Genomic DNA, 22604 nt, shown 5'->3' with positions numbered 1-22604 from the left:
AAAAGCATTTTCAATGTATGTATTTACGTTTCTGTTTCAGGAGACTGGAGTGATACCTGTGGAGGGAATCCTCACAAGGAAAGATTGACACACCTGGACCTGAGGAACTTGCTTCCTGGGAGGGCTCCTGTCTGATGTGCAGGAGGCAGCATGTCATTGTGACTCTGCAAGGGCGGGCTCCAAGGGACCAAGACCAGCACGCAGTATCTTTCCCTCTGCTCCAGGGGACGCTGTGCAGGCCTTTTTCTGCAAGTGAGAAGTATGAGATTATTCTGCAAGAGGAAGATTCCAAGGGCTTAAAAAACGCCAAGATTTGCAACTTGGGAGTGCTGTGGAATGTTGACAGCTCAGGATCTAAAAGAAAGTTCTGTGTTAGTGAGTCATAGAGTTCATGTGGAAGTAAATGTCACTTTATAATTAGTAATAATACTGAGTGAGGAACACTATGCAGGAAGAAACCTTCCATAGAAAGACAGGCAGGGAAAAGCTTAGGCTGCCCTTAAACCTCCCAAATAGAGCAAGCCTGAGATAAACGGCAAAATGGCCAAATGAGAGACTGTGAAGTAGCAGCCCTGTAACTGTAGTAGTTATAAGGAAATCTTCTCCTTTGAATCACGATACCAAATAGGAAACATGATCTACAAGTGCCCCATGTGTAGGGAATTTTTCTCTGAGAGAGCAGATCTTTTTATGCATCAGAAAATTCACACTGCTGAGAAGCCCCATAAATGTGACAAGTGTGATAAGGGCTTCTTTCATATATCAGAACTTCATATTCATTGGAGAGACCACACTGGAGAGAAGGTCTATAAATGTGATGATTGCGGTAAGGATTTTAGTACCACAACGAAACTTAATAGGCATAAGAAAATCCACACAGTGGAGAAGCCCTATAAATGTTATGAGTGTGGCAAAGCCTTCAATTGGAGCTCACATCTTCAAATTCACATGAGAGTTCATACGGGTGAGAAACCCTATGTCTGTAGTGAGTGTGGAAGGGGCTTTAGCAATAGTTCAAACCTTTGCATGCATCAGAGAGTCCACACCGGAGAGAAACCCTTTAAATGTGAAGAGTGTGGGAAGGCCTTCAGGCACACTTCCAGCCTCTGCATGCATCAAAGAGTCCACACAGGAGAGAAACCCTATAAATGCTATGAGTGTGGGAAGGCCTTCAGCCAGAGCTCCAGCCTCTGCATCCATCAGAGAGTGCACACGGGGGAGAAACCCTATAGATGCTGTGGGTGTGGGAAGGCCTTCAGTCAGAGCTCCAGCCTCTGCATCCATCAGAGAGTGCACACCGGGGAGAAGCCTTTTAAATGCGATGAGTGTGGAAAGGCCTTCAGCCAGAGCACCAGCCTCTGCATCCACCAGAGAGTACACACGAAGGAGAGAAACCATCTCAAGATATCAGTTATATAAGCATTTTGCTAAGAGTTAAAAATCTTAAAACCCATAAGTGCCACTAGGAAGGAAACCCTGTAAATACCTACATTGACCCAAGAAATTTTTACAGCAAGCCCCAGCAGAACTTCGTTTTCCAAGAGGCATGTGTGAGGTTGGTTTTTTGGATTTGTGTCAAGCGTCTTCCACACCTTGACTTGGAATCTGGAATCCCTCCGAGTGTTTGCCCAGGACAGGCTGTGAGGTCCCAGTCGTGGGTGCGCGTTTCCTGGGATTCTGGCACCATGCCTCAGTAGTTGAAGTACTACACAGGAAACCATGATCATTGCCCAGCCTCCTGAGTCACCTCCTGTCTATGTTTTACCTGAACGTTACCCCACATACTCCCCCATCCTGGGAGCTTGTGACCTTCCTTCTCTTGATACAAGCCTCCTGGTGATTGCGTTTGAAAATGGCCAGCTCCCATTAGGTAGTGCTCTGGTATTTCTGAGGTTAGCACTTGATTCAGCCTCTTACATATCTGTCCATATATCCCATTATTTCTGAGCTCAATCTGTATGTCCTCAAAATACCCATAAATATCCACCCCTTCCTAGATGGCATTAAATTTCATTTTAGATGACTCATAATTTCCATTCACTTTGCCAATCAGAGAAATCACTGGCAGGCATACATGCCCTTGAACTTTTTAATTTTGTGAATTCTACTAATCACTGTGTCTCTGTGTTAGTCTGACTTAATTTTCTAGTGGCTACATTGCATCTTTTTAACTTGAATTTTTTTGGAAATAGCTGAATGTAAATAGGGAGGAAGGAGCGAGCAAAGTTAGAACTTTTCTCCATCTAGAGCTGCCCTCTTGCGCTGCTTTAGCAACATGGAGCCCCTGCTTTAGCACCTCTCCATCTAGAGCTGCCCTCTTGGGCTGCTTTAGCAACTTGGAGGCTGCAGGAGAGATGGGTGGTCCCAGGGGTCGCCGGTAACGGTTAGACTGTTTCTGTGGTTTGGGGCAGTGACGTGTAGCAGTCCTCGATGCCCCTTCATTGAGGGCTACATATCATGATAGTTCCTTTGTAGGCACGAATGTCTCTGTTCATCCTTCTTTTCTTTGCTCATTCATTCAACAAGTATTTATTGAACACCTCCTAGGTGCCAGGCACTGGGCTCGGTGCTGGGAATACCACTGAGTAAGGCAGACAAGGGCCCAGCTCTCGCGGAGTTTACTGCTGGTGGTGGAGACAGGCGATAAGCAAGTAAACAAATAAATAATGTAGTTTGAGATAGTGATTTAAGTGCTATGAAGAAAATAAACTAGGGCGAGGATTTAGAGTGGTGGGGGGTGGGGGCGGGGGGCAGCGTTAGGTGTAGTGGTCAGGGAGGCCTTTGAGGGCGGCGCTGGGGCTGGCAGAGCCTGGGCCTCGGGGGGATAGGAGGGGGCCAGGTGCCGAGTGTAGGAGCAGTGGGGAGGGGAGAGGTACTGAGTTGCTCAGTATCCTGACGTTTATAGGCCTTTTTTTTTTTTTTTTTTTTGGGCTACATTGATATTAAAAACTCATGTGGAGGAACTCAAGGAATGTTCAGAAGACCAAAAGTCCCCAATGACAACAAAAAGCAACTAATTTTTAAATTTGTTTCTCTTCTCATTCCTGTTTTCATTGATTTCCCACATGTAGTCCTTTTGCTCAGGAAGTCTTTGGGGAAAATTAAGGCTCTTTGAAGCTCTGAAATGGGTGATCAGGTTAGCGGTATTTGTCCACTGTCTGAGAGGTTGGAAAATAAACTACCCCAAATAGTCATTGAAATACTGAAACAAAGCTTGATTTTCTCTTCATATTTTGAATTAATTTCTTCTGATTGACTGGAAGGGGTTTTTGTATAACTAAAATCTCAATGCATAAAGATTTAAAAGGAGCACATCATGCAGTGGGTGAGCCATGAAACTAGAGATGGGATATGGGGGTAAGTTTGTTACTGTCTGAATTTTAATCCAGACCTCTCTGTTAACATAAGCCTTTGGGAAGTCACTTCTCAGACGGTTTCTCCTTGTTGCCAAGAGGGCTGGCTTAGTTATTTGATAAAGCCCCTTCCAGGCCCGAATTCCTCGACTATGATTTACTATAGTGTCTTAACACCCTCTCACGTCACAGTAGTGTGGAGCATTAGAGAAAAGCCTAAACTTTTAGTTGCTAGAGAGCCAGTTGAAATATCATTGATAGAATTTTAGTTTTAGGAAAAATTGGTTTGATTTCTAGCTTTATTACTATTAGGTATGTGAGCTTGGGCAAATCGCTTAATCTTTGAGTCTAGTTTTCTCACTCATGAAATGAGGATATTAGGCGAAATGATTTCTGAGTTTCCAGCTAGTCCTAGAGTTCTATATTTCTACATAGTTGAATTATTTTATCATGCTGTTGCTGGGGAATATGACTAACACTTTTGAAGCTACTAATTTTATGTCGAGCTTTAAAGTCCATAATTGTTATCTTCAGAAAATATTATTTGACCTACAGTATGTCCAAATCAATTTAATAAAATCACTTTATAACAGGGTTCTGTGCTTGACACGCAGTTGTGTGGATTCAGTGGTTGTGTGTGTGTGTGTGTGTGGTGGGGGTTGGCTTGCATGTTAGGTCTAGGTAACCATATAATGGAGTTGGGTGGGGGTGCTGTTAATACTTAAACAAGGACAGCAGGCCTAACTGGGACTGGCCCAGCAAGCCAAGTTGTGTGGACCCCCTGTCCCAGCATTTGACCAAGAACAGTCCTGAGGTCTGTGGCAAACGAGCTCATGGCCCTGAGAGAACAGGGCCTGCTCAGCTGTAGCTGTGTTTCCACGGTGGAATACAGGCCTAAGGGGCCCCATGTCATCTGCTCTTTTAAGTAAAAACCAGGAATCCAGATTTGCACATAAGATTTAATGATTTTTATTTATTTATTTTTTTGTTTTGTTTTTGTCTTTTTGCATTTTCTATGGCTGCTTCCGAGGCATGTGGAGGTTCCCAGGCTAGAGGTCGAATCGGAACTATAGCTGCCAGCCTACACCAGAGCCACAGCAATGTGGGATCCGAGCCGTGTCTGCGACCTACACCACAGCTCATGGCAATGCCAGATCCTTAACCCACTGAGCAAGGCCAGGGATCGAACCCGCAACCTCATGGTTCCTAGTCGGATTTGTTAACCACTGAGCCACGATGGGAACTCCTAATGATTTTTAAATGTTGGCAATGAATTCGTGTTCCATGTGTGACCCATGTTGGTCGTTTAATATTGTCTGCCTGGTGCCCATAGGTTTTTGTTTCACTTTCCAAGCCCTGCCATGGTCCCTGATGGCTGTAGCCCCTGCTGAGGCCTGGCACATCTCAGCTAAGCAGCGGCAGTCCAGATCTACACAGCAGTCTCGGACCGTGGTTCTGATGTCCATCTGCATCTAGGGCAAGTCCATGCTCCACTGCCACCATTGAGGCGGAAGCAATGCAAAAAGCCCTGTCGATGTGAGTGTGATGGGGAAGAGAAGTCGCATGGGGTCAGTGTCCCCCACTGGGTCACTCTTGTGGCTGCCAGGAGTTAGGGTGTGAGAAAGCAGTCAGGTCTGACGTCACAGTTTCTAAGAGGAGCCTGAGGAAATGGCACATTGTATCTTAAGGAAGAACTCTTGCCGGTCAGCCCATAGTGTGCCATGGTCTGCCTGGAGGCCTGCTGGAGGAAGCTGTAGGGATTCTGGTGCTTGCATATGATGCCTTCCAGCTCTTGGTTCTCTCATCCTAAAAAGTTTATTAAGCAGTTTTTGTTTGTACAACCTGCTGTTATCCTCAGGAATTTGAAAAAAAAAATAGGTGAAAGCAAATATTAGAAGCAGATGGAAAATGTACTCAATATGCACTCAAACCCCTAGGAATAGAAGAGAAAGAGGTTGCAACCATCACGGGGCAGGAGCCAAACATAAGTAGTGTTGCCAAGCGAAGGTCCATGGATTGAAGTCAGGAGGGATAGGAGACACAGAGGTGACATGGCACTCCCTCTGTGACGTTAGGCAGTTTCTCAACTTCTCCGAACCTCAGGTTTCTCATCTATAAAATGGTTTTGAAAAGACCTAGCTTGTGAGATACTTGAGAGAACTTAATAAACACGTGAAAGTGCCTAGCCTTTAGTGATACAACAGAAAAATTATTATTAATCCTGGTTGCCTATTAAGAGAGATGGGTCACGTTATTTGGACTTACTTTGTTCTCCTGAGCACTGTGATGGGTTTGGACACCTAAATTTGGGGTGTGGCCTGGAGAGTGCTGAATTACTCCACATAGCAAGAAAGCAAAGAACCGGAGTCTCCCAGAGTGGAGTCAGAGCAGAACTGGGAAGGGAGTGGAGCACAGAGACCTAGCAGAGTAAGGTGTTGTGAGGTTGCACCCTTGCCTGTCCGAACCCCATGGCCCACAGAATCCCTCTGTAGGGTCTTGGGATGCTTGGTCTGAGTGAACTTCTCACAGAAACTGGTGGAAGGGCCAAGTGGTATGTCCAGGCTAAAGTAGGGCAGAGCTTAAGTACCACACATAAATCTACAGGGAGCACTTCCAGCGCCACAGGCCAGGGTCACGCAAACCCTGCGGGGCTGGAGGCCTCCAGTTGTCCCTACTTCGGTCCCACTCCTGGTGTGCATGAAGTAATTCTGAGATCACAAGGACATGAAAACATTATCACGCTCATGTTATATTTTAAAATATTAAGAAGCAGATCCAGAGCTTCCAGGGCCTAGTGTTTGTTGTAGGTGTCCACAGGAACTCAGCGTCGATCTCAAGGGAATATGACCCTTAAACTAAAGTGCTTCTATTGTTCAGATGTAGGCATATGCAAATGAAAACTTTGTTAGTGTAATAGCATATATACGTTGCTCTTACTCATTTTCAGGTGAATTTAAACATTTTGTAGCCAGTTTTGTGTGTACTTAGCCAGTACTGCTTCTGAAAATGGGTTCACTCCTCCTCTTAAAGCTGGTCTTGGCCCAGGTCCTCTCTGCATCCTGGAGTATGGTGGGAGTGTCACATTTGGAGAGTTTTTAAACCCAGGACTGGAGATGGGTGTCTGAGAGGTCTGGGACCACCTTCTTCTTCTTCTTCTTCTTTTTTTTTTTTTTTGGCTTTTGTCTTTTGTCTTTTTAGGGCCTCACCTGCTGCATATGGAAGTTCCCAGGCTAGGGGTCTAATTGGAGCTACAGCTGCCAGCCTATACCTCAGCCACAGTAAGGCAGGATCCGAGCTATGTCTGTGACCTACACCACAGCTCATGGCAACATGGGATCCTCAACCCACTGAGCAAGGCCAGGGATCGAACCCACAGCCTCATGGTTCCTAGGTGGATTCATTTCTGCTGCTCCATGACGGGAACTCCAAGGACCTTCTTAACTTGTATGCAGAGTTTTGTGTATCTGTGGGTATATGCATTTTTCCAGGAAGGTGGGCTTTCCCATTTAATTTGTGACTCTCATAGGTAAAGAGCAGCAGTTGAGGAAAACCATCTGATTGAACCACACAGTTTTCATCGTGCAGGGACCTTGTGCCAAGGGGTCAGAACAGTGTTGGGTCACTGGGATGAACAGAAAGTGATGGTGTAATAATTGGAAGAACTGTAACCCTGTGCTGTGAAGAAAAAAAAAAGGCTGTTGGCATAACATGCAAGCTTTATGTTGTTAATTGGCTCAGTGCAAAGCTGTGTTACAGTATAATGTGATGGGCTCAAGAGAGGTCTTATGAATGAGGTGTGAGAGTTTTCGGAGGTGAGGACAGAGGAACTGTCTGGAAGTGGGAAGCTTTGGCCTCATTCAGGAGCCACACCTGAGTCTGTCTCTTGGTGGCAAGGGAGGCAGTGCTTGTGTAAAATTGGAATGAGGTCCCTGGTCCTGCTGTGGGTTGTGTTTAGATTCCCAAATAAACTTATTCATATTGCTTGGTGTCATGTCCTTCCATGTTTAATTTCTGGGCCCTGCTTCACTTGCTTGGAGTCCAAAGTTAAGGGAAAATCTCTTAATGGTTAAATCAGTCACCTTGAGCCTGCATCCTTGTCTGTCCCCAAAATGTCTTTTATACCTGTGCTTCTCTACCCCTGCACACCCCCCCCCCTTGCTGAGGTAAGCTCAAGATCCACAGAGACTTAGTCCAAAGGGTGTCCTGCCCCTGATGTCCTGTGGAGAGGAGCTGAAGATCTTGGCTGATTTACTTAGTGGCAGACCATATTTCCTGGAGCCACACAGCATTACTGTTGACAGCAGGTAGTGTTCCAGGAGGAATGAATCCTCTACATCTTGCACACCAGAACAGCTCAGTTGATCCAGTAAACATCAGGAGAGGAAATAAAAAGAAAAGGAAGTATAAAGTAAGATGGCAGGAGTAAATTTAAACATTATCCTTCATCACAATAAATGTGAATGGGTTAAATTCTGCTCTTTATGGACATTTTTCAAGTTGATTGATAAAAGTTCACCACAAATATGTGTACAGATTGATGATGAGAGACCACCTAAAATAAAAAGTTGACAAAAAAGGTTGAAGATAAGGGAGCTGGAAAAACAAACCAGGAAAATGTTAACAGAAAGAAAGCCTGTGGTAGCAGGCTTGCCAATCAAAGTAGAATGCAAGGTTAAAAAAAAAAATCAGTTTATAAAAGGAATAATTAAGGTAAATAGTTATGTACCTTTATTTGGCTAAAAGCATAGTTTTGAAAGATACAGTTTTTGTTTTCAGAAGTATAATTAAAAATTAATTCCTAGCTACAACAGAGTATGTTAATCCTCATGTCTCAGATATCTCTCAATCAATAAGACAGAAAAACCAACGAGTGCTGCTAACAAACTTGATGTATCAGCTGTATCTTAACTTTGTGCCAACAAACCCTCCTGGAGCATTATAAAAACTGTGTTATGCCACCAGATTCCATATGCAGAAATCCCACAGGCCACATCCTCTGCCTATAACATACTAAAAGTTGCCAAGGAGACAAAAATTCTTTCCACTTGAAGATTTAAAGAAACAAGCGAAACCTCCCTTTCCCCTCCAAGTGGATGGCTGAAGAGAAAATCAGGACAAGTACAAACTGTTCAGAAATGCATGGCAGTGATGGGGTCGTGTAACATATCCTTGTTGGATGGGACCAAAATGAGAGAAAACTTTGTAGCCTTAAATCCATCTATTAGATAAATATCAAAGGTAAATTAAACCTTTGAATTTATAAGCTGGGGGCTTTTATTGAGATCCTTATATATGTTCTCGTCATTCCTCTCACCTGTTATTGTACTGAATCACTTTGAAAAATAAGGATAACACATAACACGCAGCACATACCTCCCCCCCTCAGGCAGTGGGGGTGGGCAGAGAAGAGACCCCTGGGGCCTGAGGAGCTGCCCTTAGGTAAGTTCCCCAGATCAAGTGCAGAACACCCAGTTACATTTGAATTTCAGATACTTAACCTAGTGATGCTTGTTTATTCATTGCTAATCTGGAATTCACATCTAACCGAGTGCCCTGCATTTTCATTTGCCAAGCCTGGTACCCCTGCCCTAGAGAAGGATGAGAAGGGGCTATAGTGTTCAGGAAAGGGGTACCCTCAGGGAGTGCAGGATGTTTTTCAAGCACAAGGCTGCTTTCCTGAGCAGGTGGGTGGAGAGTCCATTGGGCAGGACAGAGAGCAGGGAGGCCTTTCTGGTTTCTGCAGGAAAGAGAGGCTGCACGCCCTGGTGGCATGCTTCCTGGAGAGCAGGAGAGGGAGGAAGGTCCTGGGTTCACAAGAACAAGTCAGATCCAGAGTTGGGCATGTGATACCTGGGAAAGGCTGTGTGGGCCCCTGCCCACGTGGTCCACCTTCCCCAGGTTGGCACACAGAACTGGACCAACTTGGGGCCAGCTGTCTTTGCCAGGGTCAACACCTGTCCTGGTGCTACACTGAGGTGGTGGATGGAGCCAGAGCAGTGGACTGCAGAGCCCACTGGCATGCAGCTCAGGGGCCCTGGGGTTCTCTAAGTCAGTGTTTTGGAATACTTCAAAGGGGGAAGAGGTGGAAACCCTAAGAGGGTGGTACTGGGCTTTATGTGCCCGGGAGATGCTCAGCTGACCCCTTAGAGTTCCTTCTGCATTTAGCCACTTACCAACAAAATACCTTCTATGACATGCTCTGAGCGACATAAGTGAGAAGAATCATGGGGTGGGGCGTGCAGGGGTAGGTAGCAGGACCTGACACCATGGAGGTGGATGTGAGGTGGTTGGGAGCCCAGGCTCCCTGAATTCAGAGTCCCTCAGAGTCTGTGTCTAACTGTGACCTTGATGAAGTCCATTCACCTCGAAGCCTCCATCCCCTCATCTGCAAAATAGAACAAATGAACCAGAGTCTGTCCCTCATAGGATGGTTGGCAAGGCTGACCCAGAGCTTATGCACGTCCAGTCCTCAGCTCGGTGTCCAGTGCTCAGTGCCCACTGGGTCTCAGATGTTGTTACTGCCACCCCCAGAGAAGGGGCAGCGGTCCCCAGGGTGTTGGGATCTTGTGGAAAGGATGGCACTGCCCATCAGAGCTGGATGAGCAGTGTGGGGTCCAGTGCCCCTGACTGTGCCTGGAAGCAATGGTGGTGGCAGTGGGCTTTGGCAGAAGCAGAGGTACCCATCAGGGGATGCCCCTGTGCTCCTGGTTCTGGGCCTGTGGACTCAGACTGGGATTCCATCTGCTCAGCTGGGTGTCCAGCTGGCCCATAGCAGACCATGGGGCTTGGAGCAAGGGTACAAATGAAGAATCACATGTCATGTGTCTGCCCCTTTAAAAGTTACAAATCAATGAGTTCCTGTTGTGCTCAGCGGGTTAAGAGCCTGACTAGTACCCATGAGGATGCAGGTTTGATCCCTGGCCTTGCTCAGCGGGTTAAGCATCTGGCATTGCCACAAACCGTGGTGTAGATCGCAGATCAGATCTGGCATTGCTGTGGCTGTGGCGTAGGCTGGCGGCTACAGCTCCCATTCAATTCCCTAGCCTAGGAACTTCTATATGCCACAGGTGCAGCCCTAAGAAGAAAAAAAACAAAACAAAAAACTTGGGCTGCAAGAGGCCTGGGAGACAGACTATTGACAACCTCATGTCCCCAGTACAGAGCACACTTGAAGGCTTTGAGAGGGATCCCTGCAGCAAAATGGCTGGTGGTCCTCTTCAGCTCTGTGTCATTCCAGGGGCCCTTACCTCTTCTTTCTTTCATACTCTCAGAGAACACGCACAAGTCCCCAATGTCCCTCGGCCCCTCTGATAATTGCTTCTGAGTATTGACGCAATTTCAACATGCACACTGATGGGGTGAAGCAATCACTCGGATAATCCCCCCTGGAGCATGGAATAATAAAATAGATATGTTGCTTTGGAATTCATTCCATTTCATTTGCCTTCATGATTTAGATTTGGATAATATAATCCAATTAGTTGACATTCCTTTAGCAAATGTGAGTTATGTAGGTGGTTGGGGAAAAGCCAATCATTTGGTGGAAAAAAGCCAAACTGGAGCGTTTTGTTTGTTTGTAGTTTGTGAGAAATAGTAATCTAAAAGTTGCCGATTCACTCATAGATAATTAAATATTAGAGTTTATGTTCTCTGTGTAGTTCGTTTGGGTTTTTTTTAAGACCATAAAATAGTGAGAGATTTGGTTTTCTTTGGCGAAACAAAAAACCTCTAAGACTGAAGAGCAATTTGCTTTATTTGCTTTTTAACTGGAAAAAGTGTTGCTCTTGGCTTTATTAGAGTTGACGCATTTATTTATTTATTTATTGTTGAAGTATAACTGACCTACAACAAACACTATGTTAGTTCCAGGTGTACAATGTAGCGATTAGGATATTTCTTTCTCTTTCTTTCCCTTTCTCTCTTTCTTTCTTTCCTTCCTTCCTTCCTTCCTTCCTTTCCTTCCTTTCCTTCCTTTCCTTCCTTTCTTCCTTTCTCTTCCTTTCTCTTTCTTTCTCTTTCTTTCTACTTTCTTCCTTTCTTTTTCTTTCTCTTACTTTCTACTTTCTTTTTTTTCTCCCTTCCTTCCTTTCTTTTCTTTCTTTCTTGTCTTTTTTTTTTTTAGGGCCACATCCATGGTTTATGGATGTTCCCAGGCTAGGAGTCCAATTGGAGTTGTAGCCACTGACCTACGCCATAGCCACAGCAATGCCAGATTGGAGCCGTGTCTACTACCTACACCACAGCTCCTGGCCATGCCGGATACTTAACTCACTGAGCGAGGCCAGGGAGTGAACCTGTGTTCTCATGGATGCTAGCCAGATTTGTTTTCACTGAGCCACAAAGGGAAATCCCAACCATTGGATATTTCTATGCATTGCAAAATGATTACAAGTATTAAGTTATTACAATATTATTGAATAGATTCCCCCAGGATGTACATTTCCTCACTGTGAATCATTTAGCTTGTAACTGGAAGTTTGTACTTCTTAATCTCCTTCACCTTTCTAAATGATACATTTAAAAACATAACTAAGTAAAGGAAACAACCCAGATACATTTCATCAGCATGGCAGAGTCCAATGCCAAATTTATTTTACAAAAGGAAATAAGAACTGCTGAATACTAAAAAGCTGACAGTACTATGTTACATGGCTACAGAGGCCAAAACTTAAATCCTTGGTTATTTGGGGTCCAGTAACAATTTTAACAAATCATTTCACTTTGCCAAATGAAGCAGTGATGAGGCTTGAAATGTACAGATAGCCCTCTCTAGTGGTCAAAAGAGGGCAGGTCAGGGGCTGTAATACAGGTTCTTTGTAATTAATTATCTTTCAGAGTCCCTGACCTCCATACAACTTGCTAAACATTCTCCGGCCTTGGGAAGAGCCACAAAACTGCCATCCTCCATTTGTTCTCTGAATTACTTAAAAAAAATTTTTTTTGGTCCATAAAACCTCTTTTTGGCTCACCCCAAATGCTGTGAAAGCAACTAGCATGCATATCCTAAAATGTCACTGTCCTGAGTTTTAACCCTTTCTCTCTCCAATTTATGCCTTTCTTATCCAATTTAAATGTTGAGCCTCATGCCCCAAATCCATTTACTTTGCTTCATATATTTAAGTTTTTTGTTAATTCTTTCCAAGTTCTATTAACTATATCAAGGCTAGTCCTTCAATGATCACTTATTTAGAAGATAAAAGGATATAATTAATAATGCTAAGAAAACTTTGTGGGTTTTTTTTTTTTTTCAAGAGGCAGTATTGTATAAAAAGTAGAACCATGATGTGATTTCCTCAGGCAATTTCTTCAGGATAATGTAAAATGAAAATTGATAGTCTAGTATCTGCATTGTTAAGTTACAAACCATTATTTCGTTTGTGCCATGGACTGAAAAAATAGGTTTCCTTCCAAGGGCTCAGATCGTTGCATGTAAATCATACTACAAATTACAACGTTTTAAAAAACTCTTGAACAACTGCTTGGTGAAGCATGCCAAGAATCATCTCTGATAAGACAGCCTATTGATAAAGAAATTCTTTTTGGCTCTAAAAATCACAGGCACATTTGTCAGCAGATTAACATCATCTCCCCTTCTCATATTCCTGTGGGGGCTCATCAATGACCATTATCTGACCAAAGAAATTTCCACTAAAAATATAAGAATGTTAAAAAGATGGTTAGAAGGCTCAGCAGCCCAGGGGGGTAGATTTAATTTAGAAACAAGAAAAGCTTCTGAGGAATTCCTGTCATGGGGCAGCAGAAACGAATCCAACTAGGAACCATGAGGTTGCGGGTTCGATCCCTGGCCTCGCTCAGTGGGTTAAGGATCCGGCATTGCCATGAGCTGTGGTGTAGGTCGCAGACATGGCTCAGATCCCGCGTTGCTGTGGCTCTGGTGTAGCCCAGCAGCTACAGCTCTGATTAGACCCCTAGCGAGGGAACCTCCATATGCCGTGGGTGCGGCCCTGAGAGAGACAAAAAAAAAAAAAAGAAAGAAAGAAAAGCTTCTGAGCTTATGGGTGGCTAAAAAATATTCCTTCTTCTTTCTCTGCCTCCTTTTCTCTCCCACTAGACAACAATAGAAAGAACGTATAAACCACTTTTATAGTTTAGAAGTTAACTCTGTCTTAATATACTTATCATTGTTATGGTAATGGTAGTTTAAAAGGAGAAAGACATTCCATCTCCATTTTATGCACAGGACACTGAAAATAGTGTTTAGTGACTTGCGAAAGTGAGGAAGGACAGCTAACGCCAAATCCAGGGATCTTGGAGTGATCCAGCAATCCCACTTCTGGGTACCTAACCCCAAAATTTGAAAGCAGGGACTCTAACTGATATTTGTACACCCATGGTCATAGCAGTGTCATTCACAATAGCCAAAATGTGGAACCAACCCAAGTGCCCAGTGACAGATGAACAAATAAGCACCATGGGTTACTACTCAGCCTTGAAGATCAAGGAGTTTCTGACACATGCAACAACACAGCTGAACCTTGAGGACATTGTGCTGAGTGCCACACAAATATTATATCCTTCCACTTATATTAAGTCCCTAAAGAAGTCGAATTTATAGAAAGTAGAAGATTGGATGCCAGGGGCTGGGGGAGGAGGAATGGTGAGTTAGTGTTTAGTGGGACAAAGTTTGTTTGGGGAAGATAAAGTTCTGGAGATGAATGGGGAGACCAGTTGCACAACAATGTGAATATACTTAATGCCACTGAACCATATACTTCAAAATGGCCAAAATGGTAAATATTATATATATTTAACCACAATGAAAAAAGTGACCATAAAAAGGAAAGGCATCTTAGAATGCAACAACAACAACAAAAATCCATCACTGTGGGAGAGGATTTGTAGGCACTTTGCTGGCTTTGATCCTGTTCCCCTATTTCCTAGCTGTGTGATTTTGAACAAGTTGCTTGACCTCTCTGTGCCTCAGGTCATTCATCTGTAAAATGGGAATAAGACTTGTATCTTTTACACATGGCCCTTGTGAAGCTGAAGGGAAATGAATGCAGTACCTTGCACAGAGGGATCACACAGTAAATACTGGCCATCATTACTATTAGCAGAGAATTTAGCCTGGCCAAATACTCACTTCTGATAAAAGCAACACCTTCGGCACAAGGCATGTCAGCCCATCTTTTCCACCATCAGGGTGCACACATCACAATAACATGTTATTTGCTGGAGTGAATTGACAGCAAAGTGCCACCTTCTTTGGAGGGAAATCACGGCAGCAGATGATCAGAAAATGCATGTAAGGAATTTAAAGGTGTCACAACATTGTCAGTATTGGACTCTTCCTGTAAATGAAATTGAAGGATGGATATATATGATTTTCAAATAACATAAAAGCACACTTAAAGAAAACACCCGCCAGCTCTCCTGAATCTCAAATGTACCCTGTCCACTAGGAAATTACCTCCTTCACCCGGACAATCAGCTGAGCCGCTGGTCCAGCTCAAGTAGGTGAACATTCCTTGAGTGTCTAAGTGAAAGGCATCTTGCTAAGGGCTGAAAATCCAGAGACTGACACCAAACACACTCCTTGCCACACATGTTTAGCCTAGTAGGAGAGACATCCAAACAACTAATTATAGCACAGTGTCAGAGAACACCTGGAGAAGTATACTAAAGTTATAGTGTTAATGCAGAGGTGAGCATGAGTAACCCTATGCAGGGCCGTGGCGCCAGGAGAGGCTTCTTACCAGGAGGGCTTTAAGGGATGTATAGGAGTTCGACAGGTATAATGAACAAGCACAGTCCAAGCAGAGGTGATGGTATGCATCAGTGGCTCTGAAAACCTAGTGTGCATCAGGATCACTTGAAGGGCTTGCAAAGTTGTTGAGACTATTGAACCCCACCCTGGATGTCTGCTTCATGGGTAGGGGGTGGCTCCTGAGAATTTTTATCTCTATCAAGTTCCCAGGGGATGCTGATGCTGATGCTGTTGCCCCGGGGACCACCCTTTGAGAGCTGCTTATTTTCATGAAGACCTGTAGCATGAAGTCATGATCACGTGTATTTGGGAAACTGTAAGTAGACGGTATTGCTGGAATTTGAAGTATCTGAGCAATATGTTTTGAGAGTAGGGAGAGGCCGGATGTGCCAGAGAGGGACAAGCAAGGGAAATAAAGAAACACACACTTATGCATTCCAGCTTTGGCAGACACAGGATGCTGTTGTATTCGATCCTGACAACAGCTCAGGAAATAGGTGTCATGGTGCTCATTTTACAGATGAGGTCATTGTGGAGCCCGAGGTACCTGAATGGAGAGAGATGTGGGAGGCAGAGGGCCCTGGACTTGGTGGCTGATGGGATGGGGGCGAACCGTGTCTAGGTCTTGACTTTGGTTGTTAGTAGTGGGTGATGCCAGGGATCAAGACAGGTAGTACTGGGGGCTGGGTGTGTATTAAGAACAGGTAAACTTGTTCCTTCCCACAGTCACCTGTCCTCTCCTTGTTCATCACTTGCTTCCTGGTTTGCCCTTTATTTTCTTATTCGCTCGTTATCTTTCCATTTCCCTTCTGACCTGGTGCTCATTACCAGACTAGCAAATTCATAACAGATTTTCTTCATCGTCATCATGGACTTCATTTTTAAAAGGAAATATATAACAATGTGAGCAGATCAGAGAAAAGGGACAGGACTGCAATTCGATGGTTGGAGCCCAAGCTCCTTGCCTTTTTTTTTATTATGAAAAATTTGGAAGAGGGAAAACAGAATGATTGACAGTCATATGTCCATCACATGGATGTAACAATTATTAATTAACAGTTTGCAATTTTAGCTTCATTTTTCCTCTGGAGTGTTTTAAAGTGCATTTCGGACATTATGACACTTCACCTCTGAATACTTGAATATGCATCTCTGAAAATAAGGACATTTTTCCATTAGGCACAGCAGCACCATCATACATAAGAGATGAACAATATTTATTCAGTTATCTAATGCTCTGTCTGTATTCAGATGTCCCCCAATTTCTTTTCTCCTGAAATTTTATAATTTTTTGTAAACAACAGACAAGTGGAAAGAATTTTATAGCCACCACCTAGTTCTACAATTAACATTCTGCTGTTTGCTTTTATTACGTACCTACCCAGCTAGCCATCCTTCTGTATGTCCATTAATTCATCTTGGTTTTTCAAAGCATTTCACATCAAGATGCAGATCTCACCGTTCTTCTCCCCCATACTTCAGCACAGGCATCATTTGTTCAGTACTTTTTGTTTTTGTTTTTCTTTTCCTTTTTGGAGTAACATTTACATGTGTAATGACAGACATCCATTTTTCAACTGTAATATTTGGTGAGTTAAGATGAACACATACATCTGTGTAATCCAAATCCCTTATCAAGTTACAGAATATTCCCATCATCCCAGAAAATTCCCCCAGTCAAGCCCCACAACCACAGGCAGCCCCTATTCCAATTTTTCCTGCCGTTGCCTCTCCTGGAACTTCACTTAAACAGAATCACAAGGTGTTCCCTGGTGGCCTAGTGGTGAAGGATCCGACGTTGTCACTGCTGTGGCATGGGTTTGATCCCTGGCCCAGGAAGTTCTGCATGCCACATGCAGCCAAAAAAAAAAAAAAAAAAAAAAAGACTCATGTGGTGTGTACTTTTGTGTGGGCTTCTTTAAAGGGCATGATTTTTAGCGTTCATCTTCCTCATGTTGTGCACGCCTCAAGAGTCCCTCCTTTCCATTGCCGCACAGCGTCCCACAGTGTGACTCCTTGGTAGCTGTTTCTTTTTCCCATCGCTAACGAATAAAGCTGTAGTGGATATCTGTGCGCAGGTTTGTGGCTGCTGTTGATTTTCCCAAATATCTCTAAATGCTGATTTGTTTTAGTCACGATCCAGTCAAGGTTCCCACCTTGCAGTCAGTTGGGCTTTTTTATGTCTCTTCTCATCTCAAGCGGGAGGGATCAAATGCCCTGATGAATCCATAGCTCCTGTTACCTGGTTGATGTGAGGAGGAGCTAAATTCTCTAAGGCATATCTTAGGGTCAGGACTGGCATTGTTTTTTTTGTGCCCCAGCCTACCGTTAGGAGGAAGAAAACCCCCAGGGAGTAAATCTCAGAACCCTGTAATTGAACTCTTTTCTGGGATGTACTGTAAGCCCAAGGCCACAAGAGGGCGCGTGCTTGCTTCGAATGACAAGTTTGTCAGGCTGGGCAACCAGGGATAAAATGTCCTTCCAGAAAATAAACGGTGACGTTTGTTCAATTGTTCCATGAGTATTTACTGAATACCTACCGTGTCTGATCCACTGGGATAGGCACTGTGAGTGGCAAAGAAATAAAATGTTTTCCCAGCTAGTGACACTCCCACCCCAATAGGGAAGATCAGGCAGCTATAACCCACCTCTGCCCATGCTGAGGTCAGAGAAACAGGTGTCAGTCTTAGATACTCGGGTGGGTGTGAGCTGGCATTGGGACCTTCCAGGATGTCATGGTGTCAGGAGCAAAGGTGGAGAGGTTGGAATGTTCTGGAACTTAGGATGTGTTTAGGGAGGCTAGAAGGGATTAGGGAGGCCCAGAGCTAGGAGGTTTGGAACAGACTCATCATTCTGAGTGCATGGGGGGTGCGGTTCCTGGGCAGTGACCAGTGGTGGTGAACTGGAGAGGAGGGAGGGGCAGTAGGGGGTGCTGGGCAGTGTGACGGTCCAGTTGGAGGTGATAGGACCTATGTTGGGCTGCCATGGGGACAGTGGCTGAGAATCATCTCTGGATTCTGAGGGCATAAATAAGACCCCCTGGGAGAGTGGAGGAAGGAGGCATGTTTTGGAATGCTCTCAGAGCACTCTTATTCTCAATTTTGGTTTTAAATGTCAAACCTCTGGCATTATATGAATACTCTTTCACTTACATGCTTTCACGTAGTGTCAGTGGTGAGATGTTTTGCCTGCTAAAAAAATAGCCTGGGAGTTCACCATTGTGCTCAGCAAGTTAAGAACCTGATTAGCATCCATGAGGATGCAGGGTTGATCCCTGGCCTCGCTCAGTGGGTTAAAGATCAGCGTTGCTGTCAGCTGTGGTGTAGGTCGCAGACGTGCTCACATTTGGTGTTGCTGTGTCTGTGGCATAGGCCAGTGGCTACAGCTCTGATTCAAACCCTAGCCTGGGAACTTCACTATGCTATGGGTGCAGCCCTAAAAAGACACACACACACACACACACAAGAAAGGAAAGAAAAGAAAGTAAAAGGTCATTCTGACATTTGTTAAAATGGTACAGAAGACTTTATTTAGGACTTAAGGTGTTAAGACTGTCACAGTGCGGGTGAGATGGGGCTCAACTCTGAATCTGGCCCAGACAGCTGGGGAATTAGAGTCAATGATGGGGTGGGTTGGAGGATGGGAAATGACCAAGAGGAAAAATCAAGGGTTGGGATTCTGGCTAAACTGGTTTAGTGGACCAGCAGACAGAAGACAGAGCCCAAGGATGAGGCCTTGGGAGAAGAGGGCTCAGTGGGGCCCAGATTAGGATTGGAAAAGGAGACTCTGAGTGCTGCCTTAGGCATTAGCCGGGTCTCTTACAAATGCAAATTGCAGTATGTCAAGTGGGAAATACTTCTAAAGTGGAAAACGAATCTATTTTTTTTTTTGGCCACACCCATGGCATATGGAAGTTCCTAGGCCAGGGATCAAGTCTGAGCTACAGCTTTGACCTAAGCTGCAGCTGCAGCAACGCTGGATCCTTAACCCACCGTGCCACAGTGGGAACTCCTAGTCTATATTTTTTTCAAGTGGGAGGTATTCATATTACCTAAGTCAGAGCATGATAGTGGTAAAATGGAGAAACAATGTATTTGAAGGCAGATGAAGCCTGAAATCAATTTTATACAAATGTAAAACTTCCTTGACATTATAAGTTAGTGGGAGAAGTCTGTTTGATTTACTGAAATAAATGGGCAGACAAAAAAAGGATTTAAGTGATCTTTTTTTATACTTTTGCCCAAAGAGATGATACCTGTGAGTTAAAATAGATACATAAAATAAAATGAAAATATAAAGTGCTTTGAGGCCATTGGAATAAGCATTGGAATAAGGTGGTATCTTTGGTCATGGCACGGTCCCCAGTTAATAGGCTGATTTACACACACACACACACACACACACACACTGATTTACATAAATATTGACTTCCCCAACACCTTATTAAATTTAAGGTACAAAGGTTTCCCTGAAAATTTATATTTTTCTTCCTCTTCCCATTGTATCTTAAATTCCCTTTTTCTACACCAAGGGGCAGTTAAGTGCCCGGGTTCTGAATTTGAATCCAGCACCATCTCACACAGGCCATGTGGCTTTAGTTTGCCTGACTGTAGAATGGGAATCATAACAGTGTGACCTTTCAGGAGGGGGGCAGGGCTGTCGTAGCACTTGGCATCCGAATCTGCCATCCATGCTTCTGGTTGAGACAGTCTTTAAGCCATGCTTGGTGTGGGAGGGAAGTTCTGCTTCATGAATTAAAAGGAAGTCACGTTTCCAACTCACCCGTGCTGTTTGGTCATTCCTTAAACTTCTTGTGTTATGTGGTTAAGAAGGAATCAGCAGCCCATGCTTGATCCAAGAAAATTCAAAAGAGCCTGTTAATGCTCCTTTTTTATGGGCTTACCCAACTTAAAAAATCCATTTCTGGGAGTTCCCGTTGAGGCTCAGTGGGTTAAGAACCTGACTAGTATCCATGAGTCCTCAAGCTTGATCCCTGGCCTTGTTCAGTGGGTTAAGGATCCAACATTGTCATGAGCTGTGGTGTAGGTCACAGATGTGGCTCGGATCTGGCACTGCTGTGGCTGTGGTGTAGGCCAGCAGCTGTAGCTACCACTCCACCCCTCGCCTGGGAACTTCCATATGCTGCACCTGCAGCCCTTAAAAAAAAAAAAAAACAAACCTTTCTCCATTATATATCAACCCACAACAGAATTCTGAAACAAACAGAATGAGGGTGCAGTGTATACACCTAGAAACAAGTTCCATTTTCAACACAGCACTGGCAAAGATAGGATGAACTTGGGAAGTGTCTGGGAACTCGGCCTTGGAGCCCACAATCAGAAGGCATCAGCTATGGTTCATTTCTCTGTGCTGCCAGCTCAGCTGCCCTGTGATCTGGCCCTGGTGAGTCTGCAGTAGGTTAGAACAACCTAATACTCTGTTTGGAAAACATCCTCATCCGTGGAACGGTTTGAGGTGGGGAAATGGAAATTTCCAAAGAATGAAAAAGGAAAATGGATGAAACCAACCAGATTTCGTTTGCTCCCAGTGGGGCAGGAAAAGGAAATAAGAACTGAAAGGCAGTATCGTTTTACCTGGACAGCCAGGGTGCTGACACTGGGCTCTGTGTCACATCCTCAGGTTCAAGGTCCTAAGCCTGGGTGTTTGTATTGATGTCCGGTGGCGGCTGTTTTTCAAGTAAGGTCACAGTGAGGGGTCACAGCTTCACAGTGAGGGGCACCATTCACCCCAACACAGTATCCAGGTGGTCACACCTCAGCCATGGGCCTGCACCTGGGCTCCAGGAAAATGGAGCCTTTGCTAAGGCTGGTGGGCCCCCCCTTGAAGCAGGATCCACACAACACCACCCCCCAACCCCCAACCTTAGGAGGGATGCTTGGAAGCCTGACAGTCAAAATGCAGAGGCTTTTCTCAATTCGTGGCCTATGCAGTAATGAGGTTACACCAGCTTTGTCAGTGTAAGACCTCAAAGTTAGCAATGACTTCGAAATGCTTCTAATTCTTAATTGTCTTCTGCTTCTACTTAAATTATCTTTTTCATCATCAATGAGTAGAGAGTGAATGTAGGATGGATGAATTCAGATTGAGTTGAGTCTTTCCCCATATTGGGACCCTCAAGGCAACCCAGACAAGTATCTCTTCTGTGGTGGGTGGCCTAGGTCTCCTGGTTGATAAAAAGTTCTGTCTCAGTCCTCATCAGAATTCTTCTTCCAGAAAGACTTGTCTCCATGATGATAAACATAGGCTATACCACTGAGTATTGTCTCTTGGGCATTCTTTTTTTTTTCTTTTTTTTTTTAATGTTTTCAGCCATGATGTGCGGCATCTTGATGTGGGATTTCAGTTCCCAGACCTGGGACTGAACCTGGCCGCAGCGGTGAAAGTGTCGAGTCCTAACCACTAGACCACCATGGAGCTCCCTTTCAGGCATTACTTTTTCCCAGGTCTACAAATTTGCAGTGGGTAGGGATGGTGGTGTTCCTGTATCTCTAAGTATGAAGTTGTATCTGCCAAGAGACCAGCTCCCCTCCCTTAGCACATCCTAAGTTCGCAAAGTGCAGAGAGCACCCAGGTCGAGGACACGTCAGGGACCACCCTCTGCCCTCCCTCTTGGCCTTCTGCCTGGGATGGAAGAGCAATACCTGCAGCCCTCTGTGCAGTGAGCAGTAACTGTGCCAGGGATGAGGGCCCCCAGCTGCTGGAAACACACTCGTGCCCCTACAGAAACACTGCATGTTCTATAAAAGGTCCCAGGCATAATTGAGTGGAAAGGTCTTGGAAAACCAGCACTTCATCACCTCTGCCTGAGCTTGCAGCCCCCAGGTGATCCAGGATACAGTCCAGGTGCCTTACTCAACGGTCACCCCCAACTTCGCCACTCCTGTCACTGGCAACAGTCGTCTTGAAATGCCACAGGCCCCAAGGGCCAACCCAAAGGCTTTCTCTTTCAGTGAGTGTGTATTTTGTGGGTTTTGCTTCTTGCATCATTAAGTTGAAGAATGCAACAAGACAAAAAGATAACAAGTTGCCAGTATATTGTGTTACTCAAGGCCAAGGTTTCTCAGCCTCAGTGCTGCTGGCATTTGGGGTGCGTAACTCTTTGCTGCAGGGCCGTCCTGGGCACCACAGGACGTGGAGCATCCCTTGCCTCCACCCATTTGATGCCAGAAGCATCCTTCAGGTTTTGACAACCAAAAAACATCTCCAGACATGGCCACATGTCTTGGGGCGGGGGCAGGGCAGAAAAATGTCCCTGGTTGAGAACTACTGCTCTAGGCCATGCTTAGGATTCAGTCCTAAAAACAGGAGTAGGAGAGAGGGCATATGTACATCAGTCATTCTGTGCTCATCCGCACAGTCCTGGTTTCTCTCCACTTCTGCTGCCAGCTCGACAAGAGGCCGATCAAACACATTACCTAGTTACTGTGGACGAGAGCCCTGCCCCAGAAACAGAGGATCCAGACTTTCTAAAGCACAAGCGAAGAAAAAAGAACAGCTCTCCA

General features: G+C 44.7%; 1 protein-coding gene across 9 annotated transcripts in view; it reads left to right on the top strand.

The window, feature by feature from the left end:
* The window catches only part of ZNF664 (zinc finger protein 664), a 37385-nt gene extending 33437 nt beyond the window's left edge, over positions 1 to 3948 (top strand). For all 9 annotated transcript variants that reach the window (XM_047759970.1, XM_047759965.1, XM_047759968.1 and 6 more), the window contains one exon: positions 41 to 3948. In XM_047759970.1, coding sequence (XP_047615926.1) covers positions 634 to 1419 — 786 coding nt within the window. In that variant the 5' untranslated portion in view covers positions 41 to 633 and the 3' untranslated portion in view covers positions 1420 to 3948. The remainder of the gene's footprint in view (positions 1 to 40) is intronic.
* Positions 3949 to 22604: the final 18656 nt, after the last annotated feature.

This window comes from Phacochoerus africanus, chromosome 15, assembly GCF_016906955.1.
Source record: "Phacochoerus africanus isolate WHEZ1 chromosome 15, ROS_Pafr_v1, whole genome shotgun sequence".
NCBI lineage: Eukaryota > Metazoa > Chordata > Mammalia > Artiodactyla > Suidae > Phacochoerus > Phacochoerus africanus.
The sequence above is the reverse complement of the archived record's forward strand: the minus strand, read 5'-3'. Positions and strand labels throughout refer to the sequence as shown.